Source organism: Schistocerca serialis, chromosome 2 (assembly GCF_023864345.2).
Source record: "Schistocerca serialis cubense isolate TAMUIC-IGC-003099 chromosome 2, iqSchSeri2.2, whole genome shotgun sequence".
In the NCBI taxonomy this organism is placed as follows: Eukaryota; Metazoa; Arthropoda; class Insecta; order Orthoptera; family Acrididae; genus Schistocerca; species Schistocerca serialis.
The window spans coordinates 552,036,482-552,049,233 of NC_064639.1; the positions used below are offsets into that span (position 1 = coordinate 552,036,482).

Below are 12,752 nucleotides of genomic sequence, written 5' to 3' on the forward strand. Positions count from 1 at the left end.
ACTAAAAGCATACCTTTAATTCGGCTTCTAAAGATACTGCATGCACTACTTCACTTTATTACAGAATATTCTTCAAGGTTTCTCTGTTACATGACAAAGAAACAATGCTTTATAGAAACAATTGGAATGGCCTGGCAACATACCGCAAAAACTGGGGATGTTCGTCCTGCCTGTGTATGACACTGACATTGTGAAAATACTAGATAAATGGTATTCGGCTATTTTCTACTGATGAGAGTCAAAATCATGAATCCATATGTTTAGTAATATTAATAAGTGTTTTACAGTCACCATATTTTTAGACTAGAAGCCAATATCACTTGAAGGAAGGACCATAATCCACAAACGTGTACTATGTTTGGAGAGCAATAAGATTGCTTCATTTACTTAAACAAAGATCAACTCTTTGTAGTACTACTGAATGCAGAGCTGCTTCTGCTTCATATAAACTACTCAGTAAGTCAGATACCTAATCTGGAGACCTAGCAGTAGTTCCATGCTCAACCATTCTCTGATGAACCCTCTTAGGTCATCCCTAAATACTAATAACTGTCTTGAATGATGAGCAACAAGAAATAAAATTTTATTAGATTCAGCAAACTCTGAACTTAAGCCTTGTTAACCAGAGCTAGTGCTTTGCTGCGACATTTAAGGCACTACCGAACACCTGTAACATGTATGTTTTGCTTAATACATTAGCCTTGTGAGATATGAAATTTGACAAAATCTTAATTTATGCACTTATTTCTTTATTCCTGGTGTACTCAAATGACTGGCTCGGATATGCAGCTCTACCCTATCCAATTTCTCCGTAAACAACATGTAATTTTGACTGCAAAAATGTAGCCTACATAGAGAGGAATTAATATGCAAATGACTACCAGAGTGGACACCACAAAAATTGCAAAGTGTGACAAATTATCACTTAGCCTACAATGTTGTATGGACACAGCATTAAATGTAAGTACACCATTCCTTTCCTATCTTACAGGCAGTATCATGGTGTATATGAGGTTTATGGAACAAAAACCATAAGCACTTTTAAACACATTTTAATTACACACAATACAACAATTGCTCATCACAGAGCTATAACAACAAATAAATAAGTAGACAATATACCTGTTTATCTTTGGTTTGCACTACAGTACTACATTACAGTACAAGCCAAGTGCAGCATTTGTGACAACCTCGGATTGCTTTCTCAACTTAGTTATTGAGCCTTGGCTTCCAACTTCCTCTTCAGTGATTCTGGCATCTCTGGAGGTGGCGGCCGTGGTAGTCTTAACCAGACCTTCACAGCATCATAAATAAACCATTGCGCAGCTGTAAGTGTACCAATCATCACTATCCTGGGCATCAGACCCTTCCACATTCCTGCAAAGCCCAATTTTTTGGCTGCCTCAAGGGCAGTCGAACCTTTATCTTGATTCAGTTTTGAGACAACTGTGTCAGCTGGATGAGACACTATGGCACAGAAGATACCCGCTATGTAACCCGCTGCAAAAGTAACAACCAGCTGCTCCCCCTTGGTGCACTCCGATCTTGGCTTTGGAACAACATATTTGTATAATATTTCAATCGTCCGCTCGAAACAAGCGAACTTCATCATTGTATACGGGATCTGCCGCATCCACAAAGGAACAAGGCTCTTATAAAAGCTATTTAAACCTTCTTCTCTGTACATAATCGGCATTGCTGCCCTTAACGTTGTAACGAATCCTGGCTGAGTCTGAATTCTAACTTTCGCTGATTCCATTGGACTAAGCGCAATGTCCGCAAAAAATTCAGCTGTGGCAGAAGCTGCCAAATACAATGATGTACGCCAAACGTATGAATTTTCTTCGCCAAGAATATTAGAGTAAAATACTTTAAAAACTTCGTATAGTCCGAACTTACACAATCCTTGCATGGAATATCCGAAAAATGTTGGGGCCCAGCCTTTCGCCAAACCTCGCACTCCGTCTTCTTTCAAAGTGACCTTGAAGCCGTTAAAAACGTTCTTGTACTTCGCTGGATCCACTTGCAATCTACACTTCACTAAATCAAGCGGCACAACCATAGTATGAGTAATTCCACAGGACAATATTCCTCCCAATCCACACAAGGCGAAGTACTTTCCGGAGGCGAACTCACACGAATCTTCTGGGCTACTATATACTGCGGCAGCTGCTATGTTTCGACCAGGAACGGCATGTATTCTTCCTTCACATGATGCTGTATTAAATGGGCTGCAGAATGGATTTGCTGCCGCAGAATCTAACAAGGATTTCCACATCTTGCCCACCCCACCTCGTTCACCGTTGGTCCGCCCGCTACTGCGAAAATTGTAACTCCGCGGTTAGCAAAGAGTAATAACGAAGAAGACAGAGCGTTCGTCACTTTGAGAGCTATGAGATTTGAAGAGAATTTCTCGTTAAAAAGTGTTGACAGATACTCATTTATAGCTGAAGTTTCAATTTTTGTGTGTTGAATTTGCTTAATATGACAGAGTTTTAAGCGTAAGAAATCAACGCGTGAGACTAGGGCAGATACGTTATTTTCCATGTAAGTTTGGTTATCATCTTTGAAACTGCGATATCTTTCATGTATATCGCTGAACGGCGCGAAGATACGATTTATTTTAGGGTGAGTACCTCCCAACAAAGTGAAAGAGGTGGCAGCCCTACTTTGTTCCTCATGTAATAGTGACAATTGTATTGTGGATCGAAAATGTGTGTTAGTACATCATTAGACATGGAGTACAAAATAGAGTGGCGTCTTAAAACAATATTAGAAGTATATTTTCAGTTTTTCACTATAATCCGCATCTTAAGGCTGGATTTATGAGTGTATAAATGTATCCAAATGTCTGATCAGTGTAGAACAGTGGACATTCAACTGTATTTGCAAAATAATGTCTTATAAGTTTCTAACGTAAATTACTGACGAAGAATGAAAAGGAACTGAGTAGACTTTTTCTTAGTTATTAAAAAGAAGTAGTCTGTATCGTCACTTCTCTCACTTGAACGTTCAAAATGTGAAATATGCATTCGAATGTTATCCATTTGCTAACTTAAGTACGCGCGTTTGCTGCGCCATGATCATTTTTCCTTCCTTTGGTTACTACCATTCCCCCATCTGCAACAGTAGTAACTTAAGATTCCATTCCATTAGACGAAATGTTATGGAATTCCCCTTTCGTACTATTTATGACCTCTATGCAACATTTGATGTACTGGATGCGAAAAAGGCGAGGTTTCGTAAGCTCCGAACTGAAGTGGAAAAGGATACCAGCTGTGAAATCTATTTTTAGACGACGGCGGCTGTGCCGAATAGGAGGCCGTATATGGCTCCTTCTGCGGGGGACGACGTAAACCAATTTGTAGATTAATAGTAAGCAATTTAATACTTCATCAGTTATCTTTGTGGGGTTTTCCACACACTGTTTTTTATTAGGCAGGTTTACATTGGGGCGAAACCAGATCGTCGCATAGCGCTAAAAAAAAAAGTTGCAACTAATATTCCTAGAGGAAGTACGTAAATGAGCACATGAACCATTCGACGATGACTAAATTCATCTTAGTCTTATCGTAAGTAGTTCTGCAGTAGTCAATCGTCAGTTACGACGTTACGAGGCCACTTTACTGCGTATTGAGTGGACTAGGCCTACAGCAAGCTATCCTTTCGTTTAGTGGTTTTATTACTTCCCGTTAACGCTAATGTGCCTTCACAATCGGAATTATGTTCGATCGTAAATTATCACGTTTATTCTGTACATTCCGGCCTTTGAGGACATTCGTGTAGTTAACTTTGTTTTTAAAATCGAACTGCATTGATTTGGGCTTTCTGCATGCTGGAAATAGCTCTTCGTTCTTGTCGTGTTTCTGATTGCACAACATAAACCTAAAATTCAATGTATGTTGCAGGATGGAATTATATAATGTTACTCAGTTTAATAATTTATTCGAACTAAGATCTACAGCCATTACAAAATTATTAAGCGAGTAATTTTTTCCCCTTATTAGATCCGACAAAGTCAGCTGATTTCGGCCGAAACAAAAACAAATTAAGGAATGGAATTGGTGCGTATTTCTTCTGTGGGAATATGTACACTTGTTTTTTCTTTCATTCATTGTTTCGTCTATAGGGTCCCTTGAAACAGGCTGTAGGGACTGAATCAGCTGACTTTTCTCTCATAGTTAGAAACCCATAAATGAAAAAATGACGTCACTTAATGTTCAAGTCTGACATGAATTCTAATCCAGAACAGTTTAAGTGACCCCTAAATAAAATGTCGTTATTCACTGTGTGAATTTCTACTCTTCGTGTAGGCCGTAGAGGCTATTTCGCCTCTTAGTTGCAGATTTTCACGGCTTAAAAGTTCCCCCAACAGGAAAATAAATTTCATGCGCATACATGTTAATCCAAGGAAATAGGAATATTATCTTCATTTTGTTTTAACATACTTTCTGTTTTTTAACTGCTTCATTAGTATGTACTTGGTGAAACAATGTATTTGCGTTTGGCATTAACTAAACGAAACACTTTTGTGTCTTGTCTCACGAAATTAAACAAGGCAAAAATGTTTTTCGTTTGGTAAATACAATAGTTTCTACGGTACTTCTTATCCACATGCTCCACACACAAAATACTGCAAGGTATTAAAAAATTACATAAAACTACTTAGTCATCTTAGTAAGTGAGACTAATAACTCAGAATTCTATGTTTACTTATCAGGGGGAGTATTAGGCAACAGATGACTAGAACAGAGGAAAGGAATGCAGTAGAAGATGAATGGGCAGATTTAAGAGATGAAATAATAAAGGCAGCAGAGGATCAAGTACATAAAGAGACAAGGCATTGTAGAAATCCTTGGATATTACAAGAGATATTGAACGTAATTGATGATGCATTAAATTATGCAGCAAATGAAGTTGGTGAAAGGGAATACAAACGTTTGAAAATGAGATTGACAGGAAGTGCAAAATGGCTAAGCAGGAATGCCAAGAGGACAAATGTAACTATTTAGGAGCATATTTCACTAGGGGAAAGATAGACACTCCCTACAGAAAAATTAAAGAGGCCTTTGGAGTAAGGAGAAGCAGCTGTATGAATATCAAGATCTCAGATGGAAAACCAGTTTAAGCAAAGAAGGGAAAGGTGGAAGGAGTATGTAGAGGGTTTATACAAGGGAGATGAACTTGAGGGTAGTATTATAGAAACGGATGTGGATATAGACAAAGATGAGATACTGCCAGAAGAATTTGACAGAGCTCTGAAAGATCTAAGTTGAAAGAAAGCCCGTGGGTCAGACGATATTCCATCACAATTACTGATAGCCTTAGTAGAGACAGATATCTATTCCAAAGAAAGCAGTTGCTGACATAGTTGCAAAATATGAACACGAATTTTTTAAGGAAGGATGGAAAAAATTATTTTTGATGTTGCTGAGCAACAGTCATACAATAATTTTAAATGAACACATCATCATTGACTGTATTGTTGCTTATTTAATTACAACCCAGATTTCAGCCTTTTATGCCATTTTCAAGTGATTGAGTTTATGTCATTAACATATACTGCAGAACATCAAGCTAAAAATAAATAAATAATAAATAAATAAATGGTTTATTTGTCCATAATAACTTTTACGGTTGTGGACATAGTCTGTTTATAAACATATGAACATAAATGAGAGTTTAGAAATAAAGATAAATTATACATAACATACATTAAATATCCTTGATGAAATGGAAATATTTAGCAATTAACAGTTGCTTTACTTTTGTCTTAAATATGTTTCCGTTTAACAGTTTTATATTATTTGGCAGTCTGTTATAAAAATGTCTTCCAGCAGAAAATGGATTATGATTTGGTGCCCTTTTATTACTAAATTTTATGTGGCAATCCTTTCTTTTTCTTGTATATAATTATGGATTTCACTATTTATTCTAATATGTTCCATATTTTCTTTTACATACAGTATAGTCCTGAGAACATACAATAAGTACACAGTTAGTATGTTATACATAATGAAGTATTCTCTACAGGACTAATATTAGCTATTATCGCAACTGCTCTTTGCTGGGTGCTGAAAACCTGATACATGTGTCCCACCCAAATCTCAATACCATATTGTAGATGGGAGTGGCGCTATTATACCAGAGAAGCATTTTTGCAGGTATATATTACAGGAAATTTTTTTACACGTATAGTTGATGTGCTCCTTCTGTGTAAGATCTTCATTTACTTTAATACCCAGGAATTTATGTTTATCAGTTGTTTCAACTGAATACTCTGGCTTAGTATCCACTTGTCTTGCTTTATAATTTAGCAGAAAGTCCATCAGAATTGTCTTGTCCTTATTTAGTCTCAGATTGTTTTTGGTAAGATGTTCTGTGATGAGGTTAATGTTCTCTGTATTATTTTGCACTGCTAACTCGTTTTGTAGAGCCCCAGCTTATGAAGGAGGTATCATCGGCATAATTTTGTGGAATTATTATGTCATTGATATACACAATACACAATGCTTCCTTGAGAGACTCCACAGTTAAGAATTTTATAAGATGATTTTACTGTTTGTGTATGTACCCCATTTGTATTATACAGCTTAACACATTGTCTCCTGTCAGCAAGGTAAATGCTACTCCTCTGACTCCATAAGTTTCTAATTTATATAGGAGAATGGAATGCTTTGAATAGGCCTAAAAAGGTGCCAAAACTTTGTTTTCAGCATCAAGTTTGTCCAGTGCCGCTTGAAAAAAATGTAGCTACAGCTTTATTGTAGACCTGCCCTTCCTGAAACGGTGCTGAGAGCTTTTGAGTAGATTGTACTTGCAAAAAAATGACTCAAATTGATCAAGAAAAAACCTTCCCAACAACTTACTGAGTATTGATGTCAATGAAACAGGCCTATAATTTTGCATGTCTGTAGTCATTCCCTTTCTGTGTACCGGTCTTATTTCAGTGACTTTTAACAAGTGAGGAAATGATCCCTGACTGAAAGAGTTGTTTATTAAATATTGTAGTGGCTTTATTAATTCGTTACTGCAGTCTCTCAGAAATTTGGCCGAGTTGTCATTCCAGCCACTGGATGTATTTGTTTTTAAGTTGGAAATGGTTTTTCAGGATTTCCAATTCTGTAACACACCTCAGGAAGAATAAATTACTGACATAACTGGGATTTAGCACTTGTGGTGGGTCAATCACATCCTCCCCACTCATCTTACAAAATTGGTCTACGAATCTCTCTCATTCTTCCTTTGGTCACTCAGCAATTTTTCATTGCCTCTTATTATTATCTTATTGCATACTACATTGCCACTTCCCCTGCTTTCCTTGTTTACTATGCTCATGCTGTTTTGCTAATATTGCTGGATTGCCTCATCTGTTTTGCATATGTCTGTCCTTTTAATGTCCGGTCATAAACTGGGGAGCAAATATTTTTCTTAATTTATGGCTAATTTTGAGTTTGATGTCCTGCAATATATGTTAATGACATAAACACAATCACTTGAAAATGATATAAAAGGCCGAAACTTGGGTTGTAAATCTAATAAACAACAATATATTCAAATGGCGGTGTGTCAATTAAAAAAAATAGAAAAACCGACAGAAGTTGATCTCAGAGAAGATCAGTTTGGAATTCTGGAACAATGTAGGAACATGTGAGGCAGCACTGACCCTAAGACCTTACTTAAAACATAGGTTAAGGAAAGGCAAGCATACATTTACAGCATTTGTAGATTTAAAGAAAGCCTTTAACAATGTTGACTGGACTACGCTCTTTGAAATTCAGAGGGAGCGGGAGTAAAATACTGAGAGCAAAAGACAATTTACAACTTGTATAGAAACCAAACAGCAGTTATAAGAGTTGAGAGGCATGAAAGGGAAGCAGTGCTTGAGAAGGGAGTGAGACAGGGTTGTAGCCTATCCCCGATTTTATTCAAACTGTATACTGAACAAGCAATAAAGGAAACCAAACAAAAATTTGGAGTCGGAATTAAAGTTCAGGGTGAAGAAATAAAAACTTTGAGTTTTGCTGATGAAATTGTAATTCTGTCAGAGATAGCAAAGGACTTGAAAGAGCATTTGAATGGAGTGAACAGTGTCTTGAAAGGAGGATATAAGATGAATATCAACAAAAGCAAAACAAGGGTAATGGAATGCAGTTAAATTAAATCATGTGATGCTAATGGAATTAGATTAGGAAACAAGACACTTAAAATAGTAGATGAGTTTTGCTACTTGGGCAGCAAAATAACTGATGATGGCTGAAGTAGAGAGGATATAGAATGTAGACTGGCAATGGCAAGAAAAGCACTTCTTAGAAGAGAAATCTGTTAACATCGAATTTAGATCTAAGTGTTAGGAAGTCTTCCCTGAAGGTAATTGTCTGGAGTGTAGCCATGTGTGGAAGTGAAACATGGATGATAAACGATTTAGAAAAAAAGAGAATAGAAGCTTTCGAAATGTGGTATTACAGAAGAATGTTGAAAATTAGATGGGTCGATCACGTAACTAATGAGGGGGTACTGGACAGAACAGGGGCGCAACTTGATCAAAAGAAGGGATCAGTTGATAGGATGCATTCCAAGACACAAAAGGTCCATCATTTAGTATTGGAGGGAAGTGTGGGGGGTAAAAATCATAGAGAGAGACCAAGACACTTATACAGTAAGCACATTCTAAAGGATGTAAGTAGCAGTAGTTATTTGGAGATGATGAGGCTCACACAGGATAGAGTACCGTGGAGAGCTACATCAAATCCGTCTTCAGACTGAAGACCACAACAACAACACGGAACCTGCATTAATACTGCTGTAAAATTATTACTCAGTGTATTGTGAGTTCAAGGATCTTACAGTTCATTAAGTTTCTGTGCTTGTTGATTCTAGTTTTAGAATGCCATTGTGAAATATTACATAAGAATGAAGAAGAATCGTTTTATTTTTCTGTGCCATTAATAACCTGTTTCAACTTCTGTAAATGTCTCCATGCCATTATCAACACACAGATTTCAGTTTCTCTAGCTAAGTACAGAATTCTTGAGTCACAGCATCAAAGTACCCCTCCAAGATTTATCTAGTATGTAGTAAGAGGTTTGTGAATTTATCTTCTGATTGATAAAGACAGGTATGTTAAATATGGTATGAATGTTGTTGTGCCAAGCCAGGGATCAATCTGTTACCACAACCATTATTTCATATCCTCATTCCAGTTCTCGCCTAGTCTCAGCCACCTTATTACCTACCAAACTAAACTCGGCCTGAGGCTGAACAGTACACTATAGAGTACTCTTTCACCACAACCAAGTGGTCCGTTCGTCAATAATGTTACCGCCAAGAAAACAGAAGTGCATAGAGCCGATAATATGAACTACTGAAAATATTATAATTGACCTATAACTGTGTATGTGTTGTCAAACTGGCACTATCAGGTGGCTTCCATATTGCAGATAATTATAACATGATACAATAATGTGCTGCTGTCCCATAAATGGTGATGTAAAATGCCTAGGAGTTTATGCATTTTAAAGATTAATTTCTAAGTGGCAGTTATAAAAAAAATTTTAACTGATATTTTGTATTGAAAAAAGTGTTTTGCAACGGTGCTTCTGTAGTGGTTGGGTAACTAAGTTGAAGAACTGCTTGAGAGTTAGGAAATAGTTATTCGGGGAAATAAATTGGACTGTAAACATAACTATACATTTTTAATGAGGTCAGTTCTTGGGGTAGTACACAATAAAAAGAGAAAATGAAACTCAACTGTAAAAGTAATTCTTGGAGTGAGGTATAGTTTATATTAAGCTGGTAGCCAGTAGGTAGTATTTTTACTTATACTATACTACTGTAAAAATACTAGAGTAAAAAAAGTTCATCCATAATGATTTTAATTAGGAATGAGTCATGTGCCGATTCCGATTCCACGAGTCCAAGAATCGCTGATTATCTAGGAATCGAGTAGTATCAGAATCAAATGATTCCAGCATCTTTGGCATTGATTCTTTGTTATTAAATCTTGTTTATGTTAGTGTTCTCATTTTACCTTCACAGCAGTGCAGTCATATGAAAGTAGATAAAGAAAGGAGCAAAACAGGAAACTATAGTTTGGCTCAAGTGTCACTTCATCTGATAACAAAGCATTTTTATTTTATTTTATTTTTTTGTTGTTGTTGTTTATCTGTGAAAACTGTTTAACATTTAAGAATACATTTATTGTCAAGAAACACATGCCAGCTGTTTAATACCTTAGTAATAATTCTGTTATCAATAATCATTCTTCAGTAATATTTAGAGATTTGACACAGCTTATAAACTGCTTTAAATTACGAAGCGATGGCCAAAGGACAATGTGTGTGTGTGTGTGTGTGTGTGTGTGTGTGTGTGTGTGTGTGTGTGTGTGTGTTTGAAGAGTAGAACTGGTAAAAACATCAAGTACATTGTAAATGATAAGTATGTGTCAGTAACAAGCATCCTTCCTTGGTACAGCATGTTGAAACATTCTTCTCTCTTCTTTCCTTTCGTTTTTAGTAATAAATTCAAAGAATGACATACATACAGGGTTATTACAAATGATTGAAGCGATTTCACAGCTCTACAATAACTTTACTTTTGAGATATTTTCACAATGCTTTGCACACACATGCAAAAACTCAAAAAGTTTTTTTAGGCATTCACAAATGTTCGATATGTGCCCCTTTAGTGATTCGGCAGACATCAAGCCGATAATCAAGTTCCTCCCACACTCGGCGCAGCGTGTCCCCATCAATGAGTTCGAAAGCATCACTGATGTGAGCTCGCAGTTCTGGCACGTTTCTTGGTAGAGGAGGTTCAAACACTTCACCATTAAGAAAAAATGTTGCTTCGTCACTGAAAACAAGTTTCGCACTGAACGCATCCTCTTCCATGAGCTGTTGCAACCGCGCCGAAAATTCAAAGCGTTTGACTTTGCCATCGGGTGTCAGGGCTTGTAGCAATTGTAAACGCTAAGGCTTCTGCTTTAGCCTTTTCCGTATGATTTTCCAAACCGTCGGCTGTGGTATGTTTAGCTCCCTGCTTGCTTTATTCGTCGACTTCCGCGGGCTACGCGTGAAACTTGCCTGCACGCGTTCAACCGTTTCTTCGCTCACTGCAGGACAACCCATTGATTTCCCCTTACAGAGGCATCCAGAAGCTTTAAACTGCGCATACCATCACCGAATGGAGTTAGCAGTTGGTGGATCTTTGTTGAACTTCGTCCTGAAGTGTCGTTGCACTGTTATGACTGACTGATGTGAGTGCATTTAAAGCACGACATAAGCTTTCTCGGCTCCTGTCGCCATTTTGTCTCACTGCACTCTCGAGCGCTCTGGCAGCAGAAACCTGAAGTGCGGCTTCAGCCAAACAAAACTTTATGAGTTTTTCTACGTATCTGTAGTGTGTCGTGACCATATGTCAATGAATGGAGCTACAGTGAATTTATGAAATCGCTTCAATCATTTGTAATAGCCCTGTATGTTTAAATGTAAACATTTACTAACTTATGATATTGGGAATATTGTCCCATCCCCTATTTTAATTGGTAAATTACACATTGTAGCTGTAAAAATTTTAAAAAGTACTTTTTTTTATTAATGCCCCCAGATTTTGAGCATTTAAAACTGCTTTGGGCAAATTCCCAGGCAAATGCCCATTTATAAATGTCCTGCCCACTGGACATTTGCTGGGCCCACATCACTATTCTAAATGATCTTAGCAGAAATTATGTCACCACTGAGCAATATGTTATGCAATTACCAATGCGTTCCTGTTTAAAAGACAATTAATTAAAGAAGGAAGAGTATAGTTATTTCAGAAAAGACTACAGTCATTTAGAACCTTAACTTCATCCAAACAAAGACTTCAGCAGATAGCGTACAAGTGAACATGCGCCTCACGAATAAGTTCTTACCATAAGGAGATGAACTTTGAGTACTGCCAACAGTAGAACTAAAAACTAAAAGTTTCTTCCTCAAGGAGGAGAGAGAGAGATAAGATTAAGAATGAACAGTCCACTTGGACTTGTAGGTGAGATGAAGCACCTTTCCTGAGCACATAGAGAGACAAATGAGGAGGGGGGGGGGGGGGGATGTCAGGGAGAGAGAAAGAGAGTATGTTGTTAAAGATTGTATACTAGTAACCACTGAGCCAGCATCAGGACAGAGAAACAGGTTGAATAAGAAGTAAAAATGGATTAGAAGGAAGAGGAATGAAAAGTGTAATTCAGAGTGAGAGAGAGAGAGAGAGAGAGAGAGAGAGAAAGGTAAGGGCTATTTTATGTATTTATTTCATGTACCGGTCAACCTATTTGTGAATACATCACAGGATATGAGACATGTCACAAGTCTGTTGTCATTATATTGTATGTTTTTATGTAAACTACTGACGTATCTGCAACATAAGATTTTATTACAGATAAAATAGAAGTATATTTAAGTATTGTTACAGTATTGAATAAAACCATGCACACAGATAAGGATCTGGGAATTTATCTGAGTGTTAAGGTGCATGTCTACTATACACTGACTACAGGACAAATGTTTTTAAGAGAAGACCTGGGATGAAATATATAAGGAACCAAATGCTAACATAAAATTTATTCTGTTCCATGATAAATTCACAATAATTATTCAAAAATCACTTTCCACAAAAGCTTAATCAGAAAACACATTAAACAGTCATGTACAAAACCATGGATCACAAAAGGAGTTAAAGTATCTTGTGAAAAGAAAAGGGAAATGAATCTGTTG

General features: G+C 37.0%; 2 protein-coding genes across 2 annotated transcripts in view; one reads left to right on the plus strand and one right to left on the minus strand.

The window, feature by feature from the left end:
- Nucleotides 1-1,036: 1,036 nt before the first annotated feature.
- LOC126457555 (phosphate carrier protein, mitochondrial-like) lies at nt 1,037-2,338 on the minus strand. Its single transcript, XM_050093965.1, has one exon. It carries the CDS (start codon nt 2,276-2,278, stop codon nt 1,214-1,216), a length of 1,065 nt encoding a protein of 354 aa, XP_049949922.1. The 5' UTR covers nt 2,279-2,338; the 3' UTR covers nt 1,037-1,213.
- A 1,185-nt stretch (nt 2,339-3,523) lies between these two features.
- The window catches only part of LOC126457556 (PEST proteolytic signal-containing nuclear protein-like), a 66,422-nt gene continuing 57,193 nt past the window's right edge, over nt 3,524-12,752 (plus strand). The window contains exon 1 of the mRNA XM_050093966.1: nt 3,524-3,572. Within this exon, the coding sequence (XP_049949923.1) occupies nt 3,532-3,572 (41 nt within the window). The 5' untranslated portion in view covers nt 3,524-3,531. The remainder of the gene's footprint in view (nt 3,573-12,752) is intronic.